The 27,107-nt window shown below is 37.2% G+C and overlaps 1 protein-coding gene across 2 annotated transcripts; it reads left to right on the plus strand.

Annotated features, from left to right (window-relative positions):
- Positions 1-27,107, plus strand: LOC139764566 (OTU domain-containing protein 3-like). 2 transcript variants are annotated; one of them, XM_071691350.1, is made up of 9 exons: positions 9,788-9,968; positions 10,283-10,319; positions 12,960-13,114; positions 17,963-18,111; positions 19,715-19,827; positions 21,194-21,319; positions 21,787-22,096; positions 24,601-24,773; positions 25,889-27,107. In XM_071691350.1, exons 3-9 carry the CDS (start codon positions 12,960-12,962, stop codon positions 26,051-26,053), a joined length of 1,191 nt encoding a protein of 396 aa, XP_071547451.1. In that variant the 5' UTR covers positions 9,788-9,968; positions 10,283-10,319; the 3' UTR covers positions 26,054-27,107. The 2 variants fall into 2 exon arrangements, with proteins under 2 accessions (XP_071547452.1, XP_071547451.1); XM_071691351.1 differs by lacking the exons at positions 9,788-9,968; positions 10,283-10,319 and adding an exon at positions 1-143.

A 27,107-nucleotide genomic window follows, 5' to 3' on the forward strand; every position in this document is an offset into this window, starting at 1 on the left:
GGCTTACTAGTTTTACTCCTCTTGTTACCTCATGACTCGAGGCTGGAATCTGTGCGTTTCAACTCGTGATGGCAGAGCTGGCTGGATGTTTGGCTGCTGCCACTCACTGCCTAGGACTCACTCCTAGAAAAGGTGAATGAATAGTAAGTGTCCTTTCAGTTTCATCCTCCTACGTTGTTGAGGCGATCGGGTTCAAATTATAATTATATATTTACTTTATAACTATATACTCATCTCGCAAATGAAAACTATATTACCATAGTACCATACTCAAATACAATAGTTATCTGGGAATGCATCTTAAATTCGTGTTTACTGGGGATGCTGATCACAACTTTTAATGTATCCTAGAAATATATTTTGACGTATCAGTCTAACACACTTGTTAAATAAAGTCTGACACACTTGTTAAATAAAATTGTCACTATGATAAAAGCATTGTTACAAGGGCATACATAACACACATCTCAGTGTGCAGCTGTCGTTCAACTTCAGTGACAGACTATGTCGTTCCTGCCACGGCGAATCCAACCAAGCCAACGGTATGTGTCGTTCCATCCTACCAACCAGCCGGTCCGTGTCACTCTTATCTAACCACCGAGACGGTACATGTCGTCCCATCCAACCAATTACCCGGTTCATGTCACCGTTTCCCACAAGACCTGATCCCTGGACGAGCTGTTATATCATAACCTGTAACGCATCGTTACGGAAAATAATATAAACTCAATCTTCTTAATGTGAACCAAGTATTCACATCATTGAGGCCAGTCGACTCTACTTTGTCATCATGGATTAGGCTATTGAATAAAATATTGAGTGAATACCTTTGTCATAATGGATTAGGTTATTGAATAGAATATTGAATGAATACTTTGTCATAATGGATTAGATAGCCTAGCATCACCTGAGTGAATCCTTTGTCATAATAGATTAGGAAGCCTAGCCATCACCTCTGGTGAGGTCCAGTGCGCAGGGGTAACAGCCGCTTTTAACCCTGCCAGCATTAAGGATATCGTTGTATTATTTTTCTTTTTCTCTTTATCTCGATATTTACGGTTGGTTTAATCGTGAGAAATAACAGTTAATTCTTCCCCGGCAAAATTCATACGTAAAGATGATTCCTATGAAGCTTTGACCTTTAGTTATACATAAATGGCAGCCTTACTTTATTCAGTAAGCCACTTTTGGGTTGGCTCTGAACAGTTTAAACTATGATAGTTAAAAATTCAAAATAATATCCCATAAGTACAGAAGCAGTAATGTGCCATCGTGTCAGTAAACGCGTTATTTCAGTAAACTCACAAGAATGACACTTTTCGTAGGAAATAAATTATTTTTCTTTTCAAGGAAGGAATAACTTTCTTTGATTCGTAACGTTCTAAAAAAAAAAATCATTTTATAAACACGGACAAAAACACCATGAATTTCTCAGTGTTCCAAATTCTCAAAGGGGACACGCCATTGATATTTTTGCACATAAATCTACTAACCCGTGAAAACTTGCAACTTTCAGATATCACATCTCGCTTGTAAAAATGAAAAAAAAAAAAAGTTGGGTTTGAAATGCCAACTGTTCCACACTCAGCAAATCTATGGCAGACCAGCAAACCGAAACCGCATACGAACCAAAACAACAGAATAAAATGGAAAAAAAAAAACGTTAACGATGACCACAACTAAAGCGATTTTTTCACTAAATTTCTTTGGTTATTGCTATTTCGTCTTTTATCAACGGAAATTCCATCCCTTTCCACAGCATTTAACGCATCGAAACCACATTTGAGGAAACTAAAGATTCAGCTGGTGAAGCCAAAGTTTACACACTCTGTTAATACAACTTACAATCAAAATTACTCGCCAAGTTTGTAACCGTTCCACGTCAGCTTTAATACTTGGGTCCGTCAGTGTGTAAACTTCTCGTAATGCATAAATATTAATCATTCCACGTTATGGAAAAACAAGTTGAGCACAAAGTCAGTAGAGTCTTGCACAGTTGGAAGCCACAAGTTAATTTACAAACACCAATCTCAATATCTTATTTTACCTATAAATATTAAAATAAACATTTTATCTTGGTGGTTTCTAAACATTTTCGAGAGTAAAATCTCTTCTTCACTCAAAATTCATGTAATTTCAATTACAGATTAAATCCTAATATGTATACCATCTCGTTACGAAAGAAAAAGTAACATCCAATCAGAAATAATTATTCTAAAAAAAAAAAACCCTATTCGAGGGCAGATGGTTCTAGGTTAATGACAAAAAACAAGAGAATTTCATTAGTCGTTTGTTTCAGACTAACAAGAAATAACTTTAACTTTTGAAGTTAATAAATATCACAATATATAATGCATATTACCATGAGAAAAAAAAGCATGTTAACAAGAGAGAAAATCTCCAAATGCATCTTCACTGGAAATGACATTCAGTAAATTCGACCTTGCAATAATTTCTTGTGACAATATCCGATTTTATGCATGCATTACACCTATCTGTAGTTAGCTATCACAGCTGGATATGAAATAAGGTGAATAAAGTACTATTTAATGCATGCTTATTTCTGCCTCCAAAACGGCATACAGAAATTTTAAGGAAGATCAAGCGTTTTCAAAATATGAAATCTACATGGTACAGAATATGAGGAACAGATTTTGATCCATATTAAAAGGAAAATGGAGTCAAACACTACATCAAGCCATACATGTGTATTGAGCAAGGGGTGGATTTAATGACTCTTTACTGCACTAAAGCTTAGCGCCCCCGTTAAACCCGGATCTCTACATCACTTCCACTTCCCTTAGGGTTATCATGACATAAATTCCAAGAATCCTATGACAAATCCCTTACACACACACACACACACACACACACACACACTGCAGCTCCTACATCCCTTCCTTCCAACAACCAAAATATAGCTTCGATTATTTTCAACCAACTAGACCTGAACTGCTCAAACTTACGTCGTTGGATTTGGTGAATACAGCATCATTGACTCGAAAACCCATTGTCAGTCCTGTTTATGCTGTTTGTAAGAGGATCCGAAGACAAAGTGTATGATTTAAAAGACGGAAAAATTAAGTAAATTCGTATGCATTCTTTGTTACAGTGAATTACTTAAACCATGACTTGGATAAGAAAATCACAACGTTATTCTTTTGAGGACGTACTGTATTCAGGAAATATCAGTTTCATGGTTATATCCACAAGGCCAACGTTGAGCGAATCCTATGGGAGAGGTTACCTATAAAAAATAAATGGCTGAATCCTCCCTTATCTTTATAACTGTTACACAGAAAACGATCCTATTCTTCAAATAAAAAAAAAAAAAAAATTTCAGCGCCAGGTCTTGTATCTTTGAGTTTTCTCACATCTACCCATGAACTATATATAAACTATGCGAATTCGTTCCATCACTCCCATGATAATAAAATGCAAAACAATGTCAGAAAAATATAAACTTCATGCAGGTGGAGAACGGTGTAGTTATTCTGGAAGTCTGAAGGAGAAACCTTAAAATGTTGATGAGTCAACTTAACTTCTGGAAACTTGTCTGGTGTACTGCAGCTAACGCAAGGAAAACGGTCAAATTTCGAATTAAAAAAAACAACGAAACAATACTTTTATACGAGAGATATGTAAAGTGTACACGAGAATACTACGTCTAACTAAGTCTGGTCACATTAACACATCCTGATGGAGCAAGACAAGGACTACAAAGATATTCCCAGCTCTGCAAAATGACAACGACAGGTATATTTGTCAAAACATTCATGTAAAGACCCGAGATGGGGTATGACCGTAGCCTGCTACTTAAGTAAAATACATACACAATAAATTCATAACCACTATCGAAAGAAAAGGATTCAAATAAATGGTGTAAAGAAAAGCAGACTGGTTCACGGGGGGAAAAATGGTCAAAAAGTAGCTTTTTTGTAAAGCGAGAAGAGTCAACATTTGGAGATTGCCATCTCATATTTTTTATTGTCTTTTTACGAGGCATTTCCCAGTCAGCTCTTTGACTTCCTCCTAAAATTTGCCTCGCTAAGTCTGACTAAGGGGAAGTGGTGGAAGCAGTGCCCTAATCAGGTGCAATTTCCAGAAATGTGACGTTACTTAAAAAAGAATGGGGATGAGTCATAGCACTGTTACCCCCACTTTTCGGAATTTTTGTGGAAATGCAATGGTGCACTCCAGGCATGTAAATGGTATATATATATATATATATATATATATATATATATATATATATATATATATATATATATAGATATATAGATAGATAGATAGATAGATAGATAGATATAATGTATGAACATTTATGCATTATAGTTATGACAATGATGGTCACAGAAACGAATAACCTGGAAACCCGGAGACCCCTGGATGTTTGTCCACAGCGACAGCTGGCGTAGGCCAAATCACCCCATACATTCCACGGCCCAGTGTCATAATATTACAGCGGCAAGTACTGTGTTGATGTATATTCGTTGGGATACGTCCTACACAGGACTTAAACGTAGTCATTTGTGCCAGCTATAATACCTTCTCAAAAATATATATGCAGGCAGGTGCTCAGAAACTACTTGAGTAATTCGCTAAAGTTATTAATAAGCTGAGCTGTCTTTGATACATAACGCACATTTACACCCTGACAGTTAAACTTTCTAGTAATATACTGTACTTGAGGTACCTCAAGCTGAATGATTATATGATGCACTTCAGGCGCTCCTGACTGTCACCTAGATCCTAATACTAGTTTTATGCTTACTGTTCCAGCTTGTCATAAGCAGTCGTTGTAATATTAACGAAACCTATATGGTTCCATTATTGTATGCAACGCCTCTTAAGCTTACATAACATTATGAATGAATAAAAACGATCGCGCTTTTATGGAGCTAAAACTTCATTTAATAAAAATAATATAAAGCATTCCTCATTCATTAAGATTGAATGTTTCTAACAAACATGGTGAATTTAACAGCATGTAAAACTAACGCATTCTCAGTTGATAAATTCCAAGAATTTTAAAACGTTCCTTAAAAGTTACTGGAATGTATATTTACCCCAGAAAATTAACCTGTTATTTTCATTTTCTTATATGATCAGCTACTTTTATTCAACAATATGTAAAATACTAAAGTTTCACGAAAGATTTCGTATATTCCAATTCTATGAAAATCTTAAGAAATTATTCACAACCTGGATATATATATTTAATATAGATACCTGAATTTTAGGATTAATAACAACCAATGAACAGTAAGCATGTATAGGGTCTTAAAATCATCCTTAACACTTGAAAAGGTTATTAAAGATTTTCCTGTTGGATTTGGTTAACGATGACGGCTTTAATAACCCTGACATCTTATAGCCATTAAATCTATATATAACCAACTAACTAGTGACGGGTATTTTTCATTAATCACTTGACTATTTGCTAGTTAAATCTATTGCATGTTACAAGCATCTGTTCTTGAAGCGAACCTAGTTGGATCTCTTCCATTATCACAAACAGCCTCTGGTCAGTACTTTTTCGCTGTATGCTATGTAAGATATTTAAATAAATATCTTAAAAGCTAGTGAAATGCTGTTTGATCAACAATAGTATGAGATATGATTGGTAATTACGTTTAAGAAAATGTCATAACCCTTATAGCGCGATGTATAAGTATACACACAAAGGTACGTTGTAACCTTACGCTGGCCTGTAGTTGCTGCTACAAACATCATATTCAGTCCAACAAAATGAATCATGGGTACGAGGGGAAATTCCAGACCTTTCTACCCTGGTACTGCATTAGTAAGAGGAAAGACGCCAGTATTACGTTTGGGTGGGAAGGTTAACACCTAGAGGGTGGCTGTCATCTCGCATTACATAGACTCCCATGGTTAGCGCTTTGACCCCTGACGCATTCACGGGCTACCCTGGGTCGAGGGCATTGGTTCGAATCCTGGTTACGCCAGTCGGTCCACAAGTCAACCCAGCTTAAGCTAGAATATTATATATATTTTTTTTTTTTTTTTTTTATACTTTGTCGCTGTCTCCCGCGTTTGCGAGGTAGCGCAAGGAAACAGACGAAAGAAATGGCCCAGCCCCCCCCATACACATGTACATACACACGTCCACACACGCAAATATACATACCTACACAGCTTTCCTTGGTTTACCCCGGACGCTTCACATGCCTTGATTCAATCCACTGACAGCACGTCAACCCCTGTATACCACATCGCTCCAATTCACTCTATTCCTTGCCCTCCTTTCACCCTCCTGCATGTTCAGGCCCCGATCACACAAAATCCTTTTCACTCCATCTTTCCACCTCCAATTTGGTCTCCCTCTTCTCCTCGTTCCCTCCACCTCCGACACATATATCCTCTTGGTCAATCTTTCCTCACTCATTCTCTCCATGTGCCCAAACCATTTCAAAACACCCTCTTCTGCTCTCTCAACCACGCTCTTTTTATTTCCACACATCTCTCTTACCCTTACGTTACTTACTCGATCAAACCACCTCACACCACACATTGTCCTCAAACATCTCATTTCCAGCACATCCATCCTCCTGCGCACAACTCTATCCATAGCCCACGCCTCGCAACCATACAACATTGTTGGAACTACTATTCCTTCAAACATACCCATTTTTGCTTTCCGGGATAATGTTCTCGACTTCCACACATTTTTCAAGGCTCCCAAAATTTTCGCCCCCTCCCCCACCCTATGATCCACTTCCGCTTCCATGGTTCCATCCGCTGACAGATCCACTCCCAGATATCTAAAACACTTCACTTCCTCCAGTTTTTCTCCATTCAAACTCACCTCCCAATTGACTTGACCCTCAACCCTACTGTACCTAATAACCTTGCTCTTATTCACATTTACTCTTAACTTTCTTCTTCCACACACTTTACCAAACTCCGTCACCAGCTTCTGCAGTTTCTCACATGAATCCGCCACCAGCGCTGTATCATCAGCGAACAACAACTGACTCACTTCCCAAGCTCTCTCATCCCCAACAGACTTCATACTTGCCCCTCTTTCCAAGACTCTTGCATTTACCTCCCTAACAACCCCATCCATAAACAAATTAAACAACCATGGAGACATCACACACCCCTGCCGCAAACCTACATTCACTGAGAACCAATCACTTTCCTCTCTTCCTACACGTACACATGCCTTACATCCTCGATAAAAACTTTTCACTGCTTCTAACAACTTGCCTCCCACACCATATATTCTTAATACCTTCCACAGAGCATCTCTATCAACTCTATCATATGCCTTCTCCAGATCCATAAATGCTACATACAAATCCATTTGCTTTTCTAAGTATTTCTCACATACATTCTTCAAAGCAAACACCTGATCCACACATCCTCTACCACTTCTGAAACCACACTGCTCTTCCCCAATCTGATGCTCTGTACATGCCTTCACCCTCTCAATCAATACCCTCCCATATAATTTACCAGGAATACTCAACAAACTTATACCTCTGTAATTTGAGCACATATATATATATATATATATATATATATATATATATATATATATATATATATATATATATAATGTTAATGGGATGGCCTTGATTAGGGCCTCGGCTGTCAGTGCCATCTCACCTTACATAAAAAAATATGGCGTCGAAGACGAGTCGGTGGCATTTGGGCAGGAAATTAAGAGCAGAGAAGCTAACATTTGGGCGGGATAGTAAATGCAGAAGGCAGTGGCGTTTCGGCGCAAAAATAAGAACGGGATAGTTAATGACGTTAAAGCAGGTTAGGGTCGGGATAAGAAATAAAAATCAATGGCGTTTGGGCCAAAGTAAGTGCAGGAAAATTAATGGCGTTTGACCGGGAAAATCAATGGCGTTTGAGCGGGATAGTCAACAACTGGAAGGAGTTGCCATCTCGCATCACGTGAACGATGCCATTTGGCCCGGAAACTAATACAACACATAGAGTTCACTTACTTATAGTTTGGGAGGGTCGGTCTGGTACAAAAATAGAATGGAGTTAATATCTAGCATCAAAGGCAACTTTGGAGTCTGGGTGATAAATGGTCAGTATTTGAAATGGTGATGTCATACTGTGCCCAACGTCCTCTGGTGGGTACCCTGCGTCAGACACCCACCCCTACCCCTTCCAGAATTAAAAAAATAAGTTCAAGATATTTGACTTCATGTTGTTTCCCTGTAACTAACTTTTCACAGACCTCCATTAGTTTTTTTTTTTTAACACAAATCCCAGATAGACAGGTCATTATATTTGGTCTAACTAGGAATTGGTCATAACTTCTGGCCCATAAGAGGACCTTAATATAATGCAAGTATACCTTAATTAGTGGTGATCAACCAAGGATGGAGAAGTTCTTCCGTAACTTAAAACCTTACCTAACCTAAACTGAAACGGTTAGGGAAGAAAATCACAAAACCTTACCTATGGATATTTGACCGACTTTCATGTCCCACTTACCTCAACTTGCACCCCCGGAAATCACCTATGTACTTCTGAATGATCCCCTGGGCCTAGCAAAAACAAAATGCAATCTAAAACTCTTTGAATTCTGGAAAATGCTCACAAACTAACTAGAAAGAGAACATGATGCTAAGAATCATTAATTTCGTGGGAGGGCTAAGCCTTTCCCATATTTCACAGCTGGTTTCTTTAGCTCATATGTAGTATCGTACAGTTTCCATCTTACAACACGAAGTAAACAAGGTAAGGTAAGTGTGTTAGTGGCACACTCAAATGCATCCTTGTGCTTGTATGTACTCCCATGAATTCTACATATCGTCACCTTGCCGATAAAATAAGTTTCTAAACAATGGTTCCAAAACATATAATTTCTTACCTTCGCTCCATATAGAACATAATTATCTCATCAGATACCACTTTCACATTAACCTAGGAGTCTGCTGTCACTCACTTACCTCATTATTTCTTCAAATCCATTGTTATATAACACATAATGTATATTACTCCTCCACCAAGTGCTGTGCTGGCTGTAGCTAAGATGAGCGGGAAATTGGAAGATGTACACAACCTATTCCTGCGTTCTCTCGCCTCACTGGCGCGACTTGGTTAATATCTCTCACATCGCTATAGGACAATATACTAATTATAATCCCATATAAGTGTGTTACAATTAAATTCTTGAATGCTGGATATCAAATAAAGACGTAAGGTTGTCGTTTTTTTCGTCTAATATCCGTGGATTTATTTTTTTTTTGGGGGGGGGGCCTGAAAAATACCCTGCAGTTATTTTTCAATAGAAAATAGATTTGCTTTGAAATCTCCTAATTAGCCAAATTATCCTGTTCAGTAGGAATTTGGAGGTAAAATGTCTAGCAGTCCTGACACAAAATATCATTGGTATACCGTTCCATTCATTGTCATAATAGATTAATAGTTTGATCTGTTTTAACCCCTTTCTTACTATATTTCTCGCTAAGATTTCTGGGTTTTGGTAGTTATCCCTTTGCATTCCATTATTCAAAGAAATATTGACTCCACATTGTGAAACTAACTCTGGAGCAAAGATATAATGACGTCCTCCCTTAGACGTCCTTTCTTTCATGGAGGGAAAATTTGTAGCCTCAAAAAAAGTGTGACGACATAACTCTGGGGCATATATTGAATTGAGTCGAATATCAGATGTAAGTACTTTAATTACTATGTACTTCTCAATATTGCAATATATCTGTACGAATTTGTGCAACAATGCAATCGCGTGTTTGTGTGTGTGGTTGTGAACGTCAACGTATTTCATTCGTCTCAACGAGTATCAGGAAGCGTGGTCAAGAGGCCAAGGTGTAAGTGAGAAGACTTCGACTCAAGGAGACACCATACCAGGAAATGTGGTGTGGAGGCTGACATGTGACCGTACAAGTACCGTACGAGGTCCCTGATCTGTGACATCACGTGGAGTAACGTCCATGTGACAGGGTTGTGGCGTAAGTCCAACCTTTTTACACACACACACACACCATATGAGTCCGCCAGCAAACAAAATCGTCGGTAAAGGCGTCAGGGAAGTGAAAGTCCTCATGGCATGATGACGATTTCCTCCAGAGGATAATCGGTTTTTATAATACGGTTTATATTTAGAGTGACAGAACTCGGTATGTGTTTTAATTTGGGTGAGAATCGAGTAACTCGTTACGTTGTAAACAAACGGGCAGTCAGCTGATAGCGTAGGTGTTTCCACTTGCACAAGCACAGACTATATACGCTCTCAAGCCTTCAGTATTCTCTCCACTCATTCCAGATAGCGTGGCACTAAACTCCACAGTCATCAGGCTAAGGTGAGTAAGAGAGTGGATTTTGTTGGGTGAATTTGGATTTACCCTCGGTTCTTAGTGATATATATGCATATATATGTTTTGGCTTTGCGGAAGTGCATATTCAGCGTGAGTAATAAGCCTTACCCAGGTTCTGTATCTTGAATATCTGATTTTATTTGAACGCCAGGACCATTACATAAGCTAACATTGAAAAAAGTGCGTGAATTATTGAAAGTGTTTGTACTGTGGTCAGCGTGACAGAAAGTCCTCCAGACTTTCACTAATGACGTTTATATTAATGAAGTCCTTGATGGTCACTCCTGTTATTTAGTCTACCAGCATGAAATTTACATATATGTGAAGGAAGCTGTTGCTCTGGTCTTGAAATTTTGGTTATTTGGAAATCAAGGAAGCTAAGCCTCTTGCCTAAGGTTAGGTTAGCTGTGATTGGGTTACCTGAGCTCTTTTACCACGTGTTTAGTATTAGGTTTGGTAAAGTTATAGATATCTTTTCTCTCCATATATCCTGACATTTTCCTTGTGATTCAAAGCCCACCAATTTTGTTGAGGTTTAACTAACGAAACTTCAAGCAGCTGTTCAAAACATTTAATGATTTGGGTTGCACTTCACATTGATAGCTGGATAATGAATGGTTTATTTTTTATGCATGGCTAGTGTATAGAGAATATAATAACAATTGTAGAGCACTATTTCCAGCATCATAATGCATAATGTTAAAACTTTTTCGTCGTATCACTCTTGAAGTAATATGTAATTTTGATGTGCCGTGCCACTTCAAGAATGTAAGCCTTCATGCCCATGTTTAAATTCCAAGCTGATGTATGATTCCAAATGTTATCCATAGATGTTATAAAGAAATTAACTACAGCTGTAAACAATATCGTGTGTTATAGACACCCTACGTTGCTGAAGGAAATTTGGTGAACTGCATCATTTCAGAAAGTGCAGTGCATGGAATCACTGTGCAAATGGTGTTATAGTAAAAGAAACAATAGCTCATATACCATAGTTTTTAATTTTGATGGTTATATGGTGATTTTTTCATGTATTCATGTAAATACAGTGTCTGCGAATGATAAGTAACTATAGATAATGCATATAAGATATAAAGAATAAGCAAATGACGTAAGTTATACCATGAGCACGGATTGTGTGACATAGGTAGTGCATCAGAAAGAAGACGTGGATGTTTAGGTTTATAACCTCATTTCTGCTCCAGTGGAATAGTTTTTCGTGCTATTAAGAACGATAGAAGAGGGTGGGATTTTCTGTTTTCATTTCTAATTCAGTGTTAGATAATTCCTGGTGTTAGTTATGTCAAAGGAAGACATAATTACATAATGATAATGCAGTGCAAATATTAATGAATGTGTAAGCAAAATAATAACTAGCTTCTCTTAATGCTGCAGATCCTTTATGGATCCTTTTCATTTTTATTGAGGAGACTCGCTCTATTGGATGGTGCCTTGCATATTAATGCTCGAGGTAAACAGTAAATTTAGGTCTAGAAATATGTAAGAATATGGATTTGTGTGGAACAGATGCATTATTTTGATCCTTCATCTTTATAGGCATCTGAAGTCATAGGATCATTCTGGTAATGAATTGTCTTACAAACATTCATGAATAAAGTGATATAGCATCTGAGCAAAAGTCATGATGATGTTTGTCTGTTGTTGTCCACAGGACATTCCTCAATTGTGTGGCCATTGGCATCTCAAGGGTGGATCGTTTTGATACCTGCTTCTTTCCTTACATGTCGAAGCTTTGGAACTCTTTACCCTCCCATGCCTTTCCTAATGACTATAACCTAGCACATTTCAGAGGACAGGTCTTTCATTTTCTCAAATATTTGTTGATAGTTTCCCTTGACTTTTCTTTTTGTTTCATAATTCTTTCTGTATTTCAATTAAGGCCCAGCCTTGATGTGGACTTCTGTCCATGACTGGAGCCTTCACCATAGAAAAGAATTACAAATAGGTCTTTTACCCCACAATTTTCTGTCAACTAGCCAGAGTGTATCTTTCTGACATTTGTTCAAACCTATCCCCTCCTACTGTGCTGTAAATGCAATAAGCTAATAGCAAATTATTTGATTTTGTTGGGTTATATTTGTTCTGAACCCCAAGGGATGTTATCTGGAGGGCAAAGAGAAGTTGCTTTAGTACTATCTATTATCATTGAATCCATTTCCAGTGCCATGTGTTGGATCAGGTGCATAGACTGTATTTTTAGTTCCATTTGTTATCATAAAATCCTTTCCCAGTACCATGTGTTGGATTAAATGTACAGAAACTGTTTGTTTACTTCCATTCATTAGGTCATGTCTTATGAGTTGAAGTGAAACGTGAATTTACCAAGTAATACAAGTGCTTCTTATTTTTTCACTTTGCACACTAAGTATATGAATTATGAATGATGGTGTGATCCACTAAAGAATATTTATTATACTGAATTAATGTCAGGAGTTTTTGGTTTATGGATTTTTGACAATCTAGCAAAAGGTATGTACTGTAAAGCTGATAGTGTCTATGTGTGCTCTTCATCCAAAAACACTTGATGTAGCTATTTTAACTATTGCCTTGATGCTTTACTTTTTATTATTGATAACATTAATTTATCTTACTATTACTCATCAGATGGCACGTAAACGTGAAGAAAGAGCCATCAGAAATGCACAGCGTGCCGCAAGAAAAGCTCGTGTTAACCAGGGTGGACAAGACCCTAGTTTTGTGTCGCTGAAGCAGCAGTTGGTGGCTATGGGGCTCACTCTTAGAGAGATTCCTGGTGATGGGTAAGTTATGGCAGTGGCAGTACTACTTCATAGATCTGTTCAGCTGTAATAATTCGGGGAATTAGGATTCTCTCAGACTAGATGTGTTGTACCCTGCACTGTTATTGGGCTTAGTTTTGTTAAGAGGCTAATCATTTGAATATTCTCCGTTCTTGTAATTGCATTTTGATCTAATTATAATCTTTTTCTGATAAAGTAGACATGAAATATGTCAGAGGGATGCACCAATTTGAATTTTAACAACCTTTCAAGAATTGTTTACATACAAGATTATTTTATTGGTCTGAATTGTCTCATACCCATATTTTCCCTTTTAAGTTTATAAGTATTTGGTCCACTTGCTGGATATATATTCTTTTCGCACATTTGTTGTGGAAACCGTACTTGCTTTATGCACATAATCACAAAACCAAGATACACAATTTTATAGCTGGGAATCAGGTTCTTGTAAATGTGTATAGATTTGGAGTTTCTTATAGTTTTCCAAAACTTTTATATTGTCTAGTTCCTATAATGTATGCATTTTTCGTATTTGTTTTCATGAAATTTCAAAAACATCTTAAATATCCATATCTTCACTACATCTTTTGACAGCCTTCCCCAGGTCTTTAGATGCTTGCCATTTTTGCATGTGTGTTGCTATAATGGAACAGCTTTGAAGAACAGAAATTTAAAACAATGTTGGCTTCTTTTACATCAGTGATTTACACATATTTTACGGTAATTTAGAGAAGTTATTAATACCATTACATCATGATATGCAAAGTAAGTGCTTATATCATACTGCATGATATAGCGGTCCTTGTGAACAGATTGTCTTGGTGATGGTGGAGAAAGAATACTGCCCATATATCTCCTGCATCCATATAAGGCACCTAAGAGGGGCAGGAGCTGGGGGTTAGAAATCTTCCTTGTATTACTTTCCAAAACAGGGAATAGGGGAAATAATTATATGAAGATTTTGTATCCTCTCTGTGTTTTGTTTTATACGCTACCCAGCTTACGCAGGAAATTGTGAAAATGTATGAAAGAAAAGAATATCCCTTGGGATATATTCCCTGTATGTCGTAGAAGGCAACTAAAAGGGGTGGGAGTTAGGGGCTGGAAATCCTCCCCTCCAGTCTTTACTTTTCCGAAAGAAGGAACAGAGAAGGGGGCCAAGTGAGGATTGTCTAGTCCATTGGCCTTTATATATATTAATATTCTTATTATACTTGATCACCATTTCCTGCATCAGCATGATACTGCCAGGAAAGAGATGAAGAAAGACCCATCCACTCATATACTTACATGCACATACATGTACATATAAATACATATACATATCAACATATCCATGACCTGGATTCGATTCAAACCTATGCATGTTTGATCCTGGGTTGCCTGTGCGTGCTTGACAGTCAATAATGCTAACCACTACACCACAGAGGTCTGTAAGTGTATGTGCATCTATACAGAGAGAGTTTAGGGCAGTTGAACAGTAAGTATATGGTGTCTTCATTATGGCAGTTGCCTTGTGGTTCTGAAGGTTCTTGGGATGTGATGAATAGGAACTTGTAATGATTAGGAACTTGTAATAATGTAGGGATGTTTGGTATCTAGATTGTGGATGAGAGAGAGTAACTCTTATGTTAGGGGAGTGTGGTTTCAGATGAGTGTATGTCTGGTGGGATGGTGTTTATGACTGAGTTGGGAGGGTGGTTATGCAGCACTTGTGAGGTCATTTCAGTGTCTGTGTGTTTTATTGATATCATGTTAGTGGGAGTAGGGGAATCTGTAAGTAGATGAGTAGTAATTGTGGGTTGATTAGCTTTGAAATAGTTTTGGTGGAAGGGGTATAATGCAACCTCACCTAGACTGCTATTAATTTTATTATTATTATTATTGTTATTATTATTATTTGTATGTTTATTTATTATATTTTGTCGCTATCTCCCGCGTTAGCAAGATAGCGCAAGGAAATAGACGAAAGTATGGCCCAACCCACCCACGTACACACGTATACACATATAAAGGCCCACACATGCACATATACTTACCTATACATTTCAGCGTATATGTACATATACATACTTAGATATATACATGTATACACGTGTACATATTCATACTTGCTGCCTTCATCCATTCCTATCGCCACCCCACCACACATGAAATGGCACCCCCTCCCCCTGTGTGTGCACGAGGTAGCACTTGGAAAAGACAAGAAAGGCCACATTTGTTCACATTCAGTCTATAGCTGTCATGTGTAATGCACTGAAACCACAGCTCCCTTTCCATATCTAGGCCCCACAACACTTTCCTTGGTTTACCCAAGACACTTCACATACCCTGGTTCAATCCATTGACAGCACGTCGACCCCGGTATACCACATCGTTCCAATTCATTCCATTCCTTGCAAGACTTTCACCCTCCTGTATGTTCAGGCCCTGATCACTCAAAATCTTTTTCACTCCATCCTTCCACCTCCAATTTCCTCTCCCACTTCTTATCATTCCCTCCACCTCTGACACATATATTCTCTTTATCAATTTTTCCTCACTCTTTCTCTCCATGTGACCAAACCACTTCAGTACACCCTCTTCTGCTGTCTCAACCACACTCTTTTTATTGCCACACATCTCTCTTACCCTTTCATTACTTACTCAATCAAACCACCTCACACCACATATTGTCCTCAAACATCTCATTTCCAACACATCCACCCTCCTCACAACTTTATCTATAGCCCATGCAATGATTATTGTATTATCATTATTGTTATTATTGTTGCTGTTTTTATTTTCAGTAATTACTATTATTATCATTGTTATTATTCCTAAAAATTGGAACTGATGGAATCAACTGAGGAGAGGTCCTCCTCCTTAAAGGCTCAGACAGAGGTGTCTGAGTGTGTGTGGATGTAACCAGAACGAGAAGAAGGGGGAGATACATAATGTATTTGAGGAGAACTTGGATGTTTTAACTCTGAGTAAAACAAAGTAAGGGGAAGGAGGGAGGAATGGTTTGGAAATGTCATAGGGGTTACTGTGAGAGTTAGTGCTAAGAAAGAGGTTGCTGTTCTGCTTAAGGAGGAGTTGTGGGAATGTGTGAAAAAGTATAAGGAAGTGAGCCCCAGACTGATATGGGTAAAAATGAAGGTGGACTATGAGATGCAGGTGATTATTAAAGCTTTTGCACCAGGAAGTGAGAGGAGGGAGAGAGTCAAGTATTTTGGTAGAAGGTAATTGGGTGTGTCAGCAATTTTGATGTTGAGGGATTGGGTATAGGTGATGGGAGATTTGAATACGAGAGTAGGTAATGTGGCAGTTGAGGGTTTAATTGGGGGGGCATGAGGAATGAAAATGGTGAACTGTTTTTGGATTTGTGTGTCAAAAAGATGAATACCTAGTGTAAAGAGAGGGGCATACATGTGAGTAAGTAGTAGAGAGGGTAAGCAGACATAATTGAATTAAGTACTAATTGATGGATGGGCAAAAGAGAGAGACTCGGATATGAATGTGATGAGTGTGGTGGATTGCATCTGGTGAGATGTCAGATCATTACTGTTGGAGGAAAGGGTGAAGTTTTGCGAAGGATTTTGAAAAAGAGGAAATTATATGGGTGGGAATATAGTAGTGAAAATGAATGAGCTTGGAAAAGAGGCTTGTGTAAAGAGATACCAGGAGAGATTGAATATAGAATAACGAAACAAGAGTAAATGATGCTCAGGGAATGGGAGGTGTTTAGGGAGTTAGTGCTCACATGTGAGAGAAATGTATGGCATGCAGAAAGTTGGAGATGGGCATGTGAGAAAGGGTAGTGAGTGTTTGCATGAAGAAGTGAAGTCACCGGTGAAGGAAAAAAGAGAGTTGCATGGGTGTATGGGAATTACTTGCAGGGACAGAGTACAAGTGATTGGAAGTTGCACAAGAAGAGCAGCAGGAGGCCAAGAGGAAGGTGCAAGGGCTGAAAAAGGGCAGATAAGTCTCAGGGTTTGTATCAGCAAACTTTAGGGAGATGAAAATATTCTGGGAGGTTGATAGTGTGAGAAGTCCATGCAAACAAATAGGAGTATCTGTGAAGGGGCAAATGTGGAAGTGTTAATAGGCAGAGATGAGTTGAAAATGAGATGGTGTGATCCAGATGAAGTGTATGTACAGATAATTGCAAGACTGAGAAATGTAACATGATAAACAATGATGCAATAATAGATTTTAAAGAATCTACATCATTGCTTTGGCATATGATCATAGGAAACATTGTCCTTTGATGCCAGGTGCCATGTGTTGCTTATGTGGTAAGCTATACAATGCTTGCAGATTCATTTTCTATGTTAGTGATATGGCATCCCAAAATGTTATATGATTGCATGTACAAATGAAGAAGCTAAATTTAATATCAATTCTCAAAATAAAGCTGTTTTTAATTGTAAAACTAGTGAATGGTAATTGAGTCTTAACTCTTCTCCACATGTTTAACATAAAGTAAGTCTGTGTATGAAAAACTTCTTGTTCACACACCTGATACCTGCATCTTTCCATGTAGGAAACAAAAGAATGCATTATTTATTACACTGTACTTATTTATGATATAAATTTAATAACACTGGAAACATTTTATGCTATAATATGAATTCAATAATGCTGGAAACATTTTATCCTATTACTCTATGCATGAAAACTTAGCACAGAATTTTCATCATTGGTTGGAGATGGTACCCACTTTTACAATAGAAACTCGTTCTTCATTAAAACTGTATTTGTTTTTGCTAGAATGTAGTCCTTGGTATTAATGAAGAACATCTTATTGTAACAGCACAGATATTTTGTCAATGTGTTGTGGAAATTCCCATTTTTATCCTCCAGAAATTGCTTATTCCGAGCTCTTGGGGATCAGCTTGACGGAACTCCAAATACCCATCAAAAACATAGACAAGATGTAGTGGCATACATGAGACAACATCGAAGTGATTTTGAACCATTTGTTGAGGATGATGTTCCCTTTGACAGGCACTGTAAGTTACAGTCATTTAGTTTAAAGTTTTATTATATTAGGATGATACTTTTGTGTATTACTGTATTTGAGACACTTTTACCACCTAATTTGTGATGGATATTAGGGTCCAGTACTCCTGGTGATTTATTGTTCGGTCAGCTGTATCTTTGTTTTGACAGAGGAAGAACTGGATGTTGCAAAACAGTCTCATTCACGGTTTGGGTAACCCTCTTTACATTCCTTATGTTTAACCCCTTAAGGAAGGTGGAGTAAATCTTTCACATCTGTTTTCTAGTGAGTAAAGCCTCATTCCTAGTAGTTTAAGTTTTTGACGTTTTTAATGCATGCTGTGAAAGATATTTAACCTGACTTTTATCCCTTTGGTAAGGCATTTGCTCTAATTTTTCTTGCACAATGGAAGCCTAAGTTCAGAATTTAAAAAAAGTTTTAAAGTTTGTTCTTTTAATTAATTACAACATAATGTATTGATTAATATGATATATAGCACAACCCGCTGAGTTGTTGTTTATGAATGCTGTGTGCTAGTCAATGTACACTTACTGCTAGAAGCCTTATGAGGTACTCCAAGAGTATTTTCAGGCATACCAAGTGAGTTGTGTGGTATTTTGTCAGTGTTTTTTCCATAAACAATGAATGACATGAGTGACATAGCGACAAGGTCTTATACACACATCCTTGACATTGCATATATGGAAAAAAGTTTAGTCTGTAGTGTCTTGAATCAATGCGTGGGATGTCACTACAAGCATGAATGGCCTTAAATTTCACAACTGGGGCAGAGGCAGCTATTTCAAGAGCTGGTCCTTGTTTGGGGTCATCTGCTCCTACCTAAGAGCCTCATACGAAATCAGTTACTTCTCAAGGCCAACCCATCATAACTAAGGGTCATACCATTGTCCTGACCATTCAAAGCATCATGCTGAAGGAATTAACAACAGTGAAATTAGACACATGAGAAATACTGTATTGTATGCAACACCTATCTCTTAATCTTATGTGATGATTTATTTTCATAAGAGACGTTATTTTGAAGTATGTCAAAAGTTCAGTTGGGTACATATTCAAAGTGTGGGAAATATTTTAGGTTTTGCCATTTAACCCATTCATTCTTAAGCATGATCTCTGTTTGCATTACATCCAGTTTAAGGTTTTCTCTGAAAATTATTAAGAATTACCCAATGGATTAATTCAACATACTTGTTAAAAGACAGAAAAATAAGATAACATATGTAATCTCTTTTATGTTTCCTTAGTGATACAGTAGTTTGAGCCTTTTTTCCACTACGTAACTCATTACAGGGCCCAAATAAGATATCACAATAATCATCGTCTATTTGTTCTGTTCTCTGGTGCCTGTTCCATCTGGGAAATCCTTTCAGTAATTTTGCAAGAATTTTTTTTCATGCTACTTGTTGTCATAAACTAGTTCATGAGGAGTGAAGTATATGTTAGTCATCTCAGCTCATGCACATCGTTAAACAGAATGAAGTGTCCTGTCAGAACTCCGTATTAAAAAGTGGACTGAATCATGATAGCAGTAGAATGAAAGATCTTGCTGTATTCATGTAATGGCATCACCCTACATAAGTCTTTTTCAACAGTGAGTAACTTAGCTGAACTTGGCACCTATGCAGGCAATGACTGCATTGTTGCCTTTGCTCGTCTTCATGAGGTTGTGGTTGTAATCCATCAGCTGAATGCTCCACTTTGGCAGGTATGTACTATGCTGTATATTTCATATCAGTTTTTCATAAGAATGCAGATGTGCTATTGCTTATTTTGTGTTCAAAATTGGACCTAGACCATTTGCACATAGTATATGATTTTTTTCCTTCATGCATTTGAGCTGTCTCTTGTGAGTTGGGGTGGTGTCAGGATTGGATGAAGGCAAGCAGATATGAATATGCACATGTATGCATATGTGTAGTATGTATATATGTATATGTACGTTATTCATGTGTTTGTGAGTGGATGTGTCTTTCTTCATCTGTTTCCTGGCACTACCTTGCTATTATGGGAAGCAGCTATCAGGTATGAGGAGAAAAGTACATGATCTCTGTACAAATAAAGATATAGAGTAGTTGTAGAGCCCAGATCATTTGTAAATTACATGAAGAAGATTGTTGCTTTTGAAAAATGTAGTTATTTACATGATTTTGACTTAACCACGTGAATGGGTTATTTTCTTATGGTATGAGTACATGAACCTTCACATATGATGTAACAAGGAAATTTAATTTTTATATGTATTTGTTCACAAGTGTGTCCTTGATGAAGTTTCCCAGAGCTTCAGTTTTTCATGTTTGGGCACTTTTTGAATGTAAAGAACAAAATGGGTGCGGATGCGCTCATTAAATCTAAATCCCCATAACTGTACAAATGATAGAGGAGTTTCAGTTATGTAAGGATGTTTTTATGTTTTTTATATGTTTGATATATGAGAATGTATGCTTTGAGCAGTGCATAACCCTTTAAAGTTTCCAACACAGTATATTAAGAACAATCAAAATATATTCCATGTATTTTGAAATAGGTTGGCATGCAAAAATAAGAGATAATATGCAGATTATATACATCTTGTTACTGCTTTACATTGGAGATGTGTTCTTGGAAAACAAAATTAAATGGAGTCATCATATCATGGAACCCAGTTTTCCATGGGATTCAATTTATACAGGGGTTTTGCTCCTGGAAGAGATTTCTTATTTGTTTTCCACAACAATAAGATGCCTAGAAACTTGTGGTATAATGGGTATAATGCAGGTACATCATTAATCTGTGTATTTAGATGAGAAACAACCTTAAAACTGTATAGTTTTTACAAGAGATACATTGGACTATAGACAGGCATGTTGACTTGATTATCATCTTTGATCCACACACTTGGCATTTGGTCAGTTTTCTCCATAACTTCACCTGTGGTATTGAGGATCTTCATATCACTTACAGGTATCATGTTTGAGGCATACTGCCTCTGTTTTAATACTCTGATGTTTGAGTAACGTTTTGAATGGCAGAACATTTTGTAATTTATCCAAGGATCTTCTACTATCAATTTTTTTCTCTCTCTAATCCTTAAGATTTGTGGAAGGGAAGGGAAAAAGAACTTGCAGGAGCTTCACATATCCTACCATAATGGAGACCACTACAACAGCGTACGGAAAATTGGTGACTGTACCTCTAGCCCAGCATGCATCAAGTTAGCTGTAAGTGTTTATTTTTCTTGTTTTGGATTGGCTTGCTGGATCTCATATGACGTTAAAATTATTGTGATGAACTCCATAGTCTGATTTTAAAATCTTATTACTTCATTGCATATTATCTTCTTTCCCAATAAGTTCAGCTTCAGAATCCAAATGAGTTGCATGCAGATGATTTATGTTCTAAGTGTATTTTGTTACATATATATGTCTAGGGGTGTACTGCTTCCTTCAACAACTTATGGCACATAAGAGGTTATGGGTTAATTTGCTAGTAGTCTCTCTTGGAATACACTTTTTCTTCTTCTGTATGGGTTTTGGTTATTCACAGTGGTGTCCAAAGGTCCACAAAGAAGAGGTTGCTTGGATTTCTAACTCCATCTAGGCTTTCCCTGGAAAAGAATTTTTCTGATTAGGGTCTTTTGCTTTAAGAAACACATCTCTTTCTTTTGATTTACTTGATTTACTTGCAGGTTCAGGAGTCAGTAGAAGATACCAAAGATAAAAAGAAAAATGTATCCAAGAATCTAGATAAAGAGTTTACCGATGGTGATCCTCAAGACTATTGTGAAGATTATGCATGTGAAGACTACACTTGGTCGGGGGAAAGATATGATTACTCTGAGCCAGTTTATGAAGGACTTTCCAAAGCTGAACAGATGGTAATGGATCAGACTGGATGTGAGGATTTGCAACTGATACGGAAACAACTTGAGGCTCATGACTTTGGTGTTCACGAAGCCATTGATTTTATAGTGAATTATTTTGTTCTACAACATAAAGGTGAGTTAAACTTTGTTTGAGGAGATGAAAACTTGCGTGAATTACACTACCAGGGATCCAATTATCTTGTATTTATATGATCCTGAGTAGTAGTATCTTTAGGTAACAGAAGATCAGATGTGCACCAAATCTTCAGAATGACAGCGTTTTTTTACAGTGTCATAAAATTAAGTAGACATTACATGATTTAGAGATGTCAATAGGTTTGAAGCTTAGCAAGTAGACTGAGATGGAATACTTACATAGTGCATGACATTTATCCTGCAATGAAATAACAGTGAGGGAATGATTATAATGAATGAATATGGTAGGTATAGAGGTGAAAAGAAGGATTAATTATAATGAATGAATGTGGTAGGTATAGAGGTGAAAAGGAAGAATTTAAGCAGAGAAGGAAGAGTGTGTGGATGTTGACAACATTTCATAAGACATAAGATATGGTATGGATTAAGTTGATAGGCTGAGCACAGGAGAGGACAAGAAAGGCATCCAGTCATCACAATATGGCACTTGGTCAAAAGATGGAGCAAGCAAGTAGAAAACAGAGTTGGTGTTGTGATATGATACAGTTAGGAATTAGATGGTAAAATTAACCACAGCAGTGGATGACATTATGCGTTTAACTGTGGTGGTAATTAGATGGTGGAGTGGAAGGAGACAGGGTTGGAGATTAGTGGTTATGGATCAGGATGAGAAGTGTACATTGGGAAGGTACATGTGGGGTAAAAAACTGTGGTATATGTGTAAGGGAAAATGAAAAGGGAGGACAAAGGACTGGATAGTATAAGGAACAGGGAACAGTGAAAAAGGAAAAGGACTAATTAGATCAGAAATTATTTCCCATGGTATTAGATGTTGTCTTACCTGCACACATAGCAGCCTTTTTGAGTAGGGTAGAGCCATGGCACAAACTTAGGAAACCATCACCTCCTCCAGTATTTCTCTCCAACCCTATGGGCTGCAGGTGACTTGGCAACTTCATGAGTGTTCTGCCAGGAGTATCTTGTTAATCAGCCATAGTTCTCCATCTGATTTTGTTCAGTTTAATTCAAGTATTGTATATTTGACTCTGTTGGAAGAGGAGGGGATTAAATACAAATATCTTAACATGCATGGTATATGTTACTGTAATTACATTTTGTGGCAGGGGTGCATGATGTCTCCATGGTTGTTTAATTTTTTATGGATGGGGTTGTTAGGGAGGTGAATGCGAGAGTTTTGGAGAGGGACAAGTATGCAGTCTGTTGTGGACGAGAGGGCTTGGGAAGTGAGTTGTTGTTCACTGATGATACAGCACTGGTGGCTGATTTGGGTGAGAAACTGCAGAAGTTGGTGACTGAGTTTGTTTAAGTGAAGTGTCTGGGGTAAACCATGGAAAGTTTTGTGGGGCCTGCTTGTTGAAAGGGAGCTATGGTTTTGGTGCATTACACATGATGGCTAGAGACTGAGTGTGAACGAATGTGGCCTTTGTTGTCTTCCTAGCGCTACCTCATGTGCTCAGGGGGAGGAGAGTGCTGTTTTTCATGTGTGGTTGGGTGGCGATGGGAATGGATGAAGGCAAGTATGAATATGTACATGTGTATATGTGTATATGTATGTACATGTTGAAATGTATAGGTATGTATATGTGTGTGTGTGTGTGGGCATTTATGTACATACATGTGTATGTGGGTGGGCTGGGCCATTCTTTCTTCTGTTTCCTTGCGCTACATTGCTAACGTGGGAGACCGACTAAGTATAATAAAAGAAATAAATAGATAAATAAATAACATTCACCAGGTCTGTGGTCTTATCTTACATTTGCAAGGTTTCTGCAGATTTTTATGGTCAGTTGTACATGTGCATGTGCCAGTACAGTGGTATTATGGGTTTTCAAAAATGTCCCATTTTGGACTTGAAATTTTGTCTCCAGTGCATAGGAATGTAGGAGCATACTTTATCCCTTGGCTCATTTGTCATCCATGTATCCTGACTCTCAGTTTTTCAGTTTTCCATCTTAGAATAGTAATGTGTGTAGTGTATGTGATTAACTCACCTACATTCTTCAGTAAATTTATCTAAATTTTGCATAGTCCCTAAATGCATTATGATTTGCACATTGTTTTGTAATATGTGTTGAACAGTTTATCTCAAGGTAAGAATTTGCTGGTGGGCTCTTTTTTATTGGTTAGGGTTTATAACATCAGTTGATGAACCATATTTTCACAGATCTGACATGATCCTTACATAATGAAAACTGCCATTGTTGTGATAGAAAATTTTGCACAAAATATTATACCTTTCACTAAAAACTCTTTTTCAGATTAAGGATGTGTAATATATTGAATTCTTATATTTTCATTTTGTTTCTCTAAAACTTGACATAATATCATATCCCCTTACGATGAGTATTTATTAGTTTTTATCCAGCCCTTATAACCACATTGGGAGCATTCATGTCGGTTTATTTTGCATATCTTGTATCATTTGAATTTTTAAAGTAAGGTTTACTTTTCTTGTTTTAGGTGAATATCCACAAACTACCCCAAACAGTAGCAGTGGTTTGTGGAGCCCAAATGGTACAGGGACACACTTTTTGGTGGAAAATGCTGCTGCACCTCCACCCCCTTCCATCCACCCAAGCTACCAAAAAAAGTCTCCTCAGGAGAAGATTCAACAACGTTTACGTACACAGCCGGTAAATTGATTTTGAATACCTGTGTATTTTTGCCATTCAAGACATTCTGTTTTGAAGATTTCTGTAGTTTTATTCATCTTAATCAAGATATTCTGTTAGAGATCTTAACTTGGTGACCTCTCTGACAGAGGTCAAGAATCCTGTCTGTGGAAATAAGGTATTTGAGAGAAGCATTTTGTATGACTAGATGAAATGAAAAAAGTAATGAGGGGGTGTTTCAGAGATTTGGTATGGCAGGGAATGCAAAGAGAATAAATTGTCGAGTCGTAATGGTCATACATATTGCTTTAAGGTGTTTGGGCATGTGAAAAGAATGCAAGATGAGTTTATAAGGAGAATGTGTGATCGTATGATGTAGCGTGGGGAAATAGAGTGGAAGAGTACTAGAGGGAGGGAAATGGGAGGAGAATGCATGGAATGGTGTATGTGAAGGGAGCATGTAAGGAGAGGGATAAGTGAAGTCTATTTTGCCATGGCGACTTTCTTGATGAGAGCTCTCGAAGGGAACAAGCATCACAGATATAGTTAGACACAGTCACACAGGTTTGCCATATGGGCTTTGATATGATATCCAGGTTGATCTTAGAGTGTGGAAGAATCTCCTATAATAAGAGATTTAGACAGAAAAATTGATTACCTATTTGTACAGTACTAAGGAGTTCTATGCTCTACAATCACCTAACTATATTTTAGTTTGTGTTTCTTTAGGTGTTAAACATTTCATGTGAGGATAATGCCTCCTTTTGAATAGATGGCTGAGGTGGAACTTGGACCTCTCCTATCTATCTGCCTATATGTCTGACACCCATTACCATCAGAAACACCATCTAGAGGGTGGCCATGAGGAGAGGGTAGTAGTTGTCATATGGATATTCTCAATTTCCTCAGACACTTGCATTAAGTGGATTCCAGAAAGTCAGTATCAGCTTTTCAGCAGACAGATAGCTGAATCATTTTGTACCTGTGTAAATGAGCAGTGCTAAGTGGTTTACTGCTTTTTTCAATTAGGATTTGGATAATTTGTTTTGTAACTACATGTGAGACATTTTTTTTTTTTTTCTTTGAAGTATTTCATCATTTTCTGTCATGACAGACCTTTTTCTGTTTTCCCACAGCACATTTCTAACTCTAAACGCAAGGAATTAAAGAAGCAGTTAAGGAAGCAACAAGCGCAAGATCGGAAACGACATCACCAAGCAGGCCTTGATGATGATGATTTAACCTCTAATGATGATTCGGAGGTCATTATTGTCAAAGACATTGGTTGTCTGAGTATCTAGTTATTAGCAGATATGTTTTTGAATAAAAGAGTATTTAGAAGCTGTTCCATTATCTAAAGAATAGGCACAGAGTGCTTTCTTAAAGATATGGTAATGTCTCCTTTGGGCATCAGATTCTTAAAGGATGAATGGTATAACTGTTGTTGAAGTATATAAAAGTATCTTTTTCAAATGAATGTTCAGTATTAATGTCTCTTTTGAAAATAGAGCATGATTTTGTAACTTCTGTGGATTTGTTATAATCTGTATTTTACTCATAAATTTTCAGCATCTTGTGAAAGACAATAACTTATTCTGTGTTTGCCACCTAATTTGAATGAAGGATAAGACAGAAAGATAGACTGATGTGTTGCCTGTAGAAAAGGAGAAATATTTACTACCAAATATTTCCCTTAGAATTACAAATTGAACATCTTCTACTGGTATGCCACATGATGATGAACTTGAAGCCACAGAATTAGTCGTGCATATACAATTGTTATTAGAACCTTAATCAAACATTGGCATGGAAAAGAATTTTAGTCTTAGCGCGTAACATCTTATGGCTCATGTAAGAAAGTTTAATGGCGTGGCAGAATTGATTAGTTGTTTCTCATATAAAAGTTTTAAAATTTTCCACAAACTTCACCTTCTATTACTGCACATTCAGCCTTACAGCTAAGGAAGATCACACTTTAGGAGGAATAATTTTCAATACCATTCCACTTGATGAGATTAAGGGTAAATATTGTGTACTTTTCCAAAGATCATGGTCCATAATAAAGGCAGATCTCAGTTTTCGTCTTTAAGATCATAATACCAAGAGTCCACCAGAAAGGCAGTATGAATTTTTTCTCTCAGCTTTAGGTCATGAAATGAAGTCAGTTGAAAATGCAACTGTATTGAAATTATCTTAGTATATGTTTATATCTTGTATTCTCCTACTTTTTTATGGCATTAAACAGATTTAGTGTTAATCTATGTCACTACCATTCCACCAAAGAATAATTTTTTACTTCTTAAAGTAAGCTTTTTTTGCACTTATTTGAAATGAAAAAAGACACAGCAAAGAAAA

This window comes from Panulirus ornatus, chromosome 50 (genome assembly GCF_036320965.1).
Source record: "Panulirus ornatus isolate Po-2019 chromosome 50, ASM3632096v1, whole genome shotgun sequence".
Taxonomy (NCBI): Eukaryota; Metazoa; Arthropoda; class Malacostraca; order Decapoda; family Palinuridae; genus Panulirus; species Panulirus ornatus.

Excerpts from the sequence above, each read along its gene's own strand:
- LOC139764566 (XM_071691351.1), top strand. The coding sequence starts at position 12,960 with ATGGCACGTAAACGTGAAGAAAGAGCCATCAGAAATGCACAGCGTGCC. Across the intron at positions 18,112-19,714 it reads TGTTCCCTTTGACAGGCACT|TGAGTAACTTAGCTGAACTT; the intron begins GTAAGTTACAGT and ends CTTTTTCAACAG. Across the intron at positions 24,774-25,888 it reads AACGTTTACGTACACAGCCG|CACATTTCTAACTCTAAACG; the intron begins GTAAATTGATTT and ends GTTTTCCCACAG.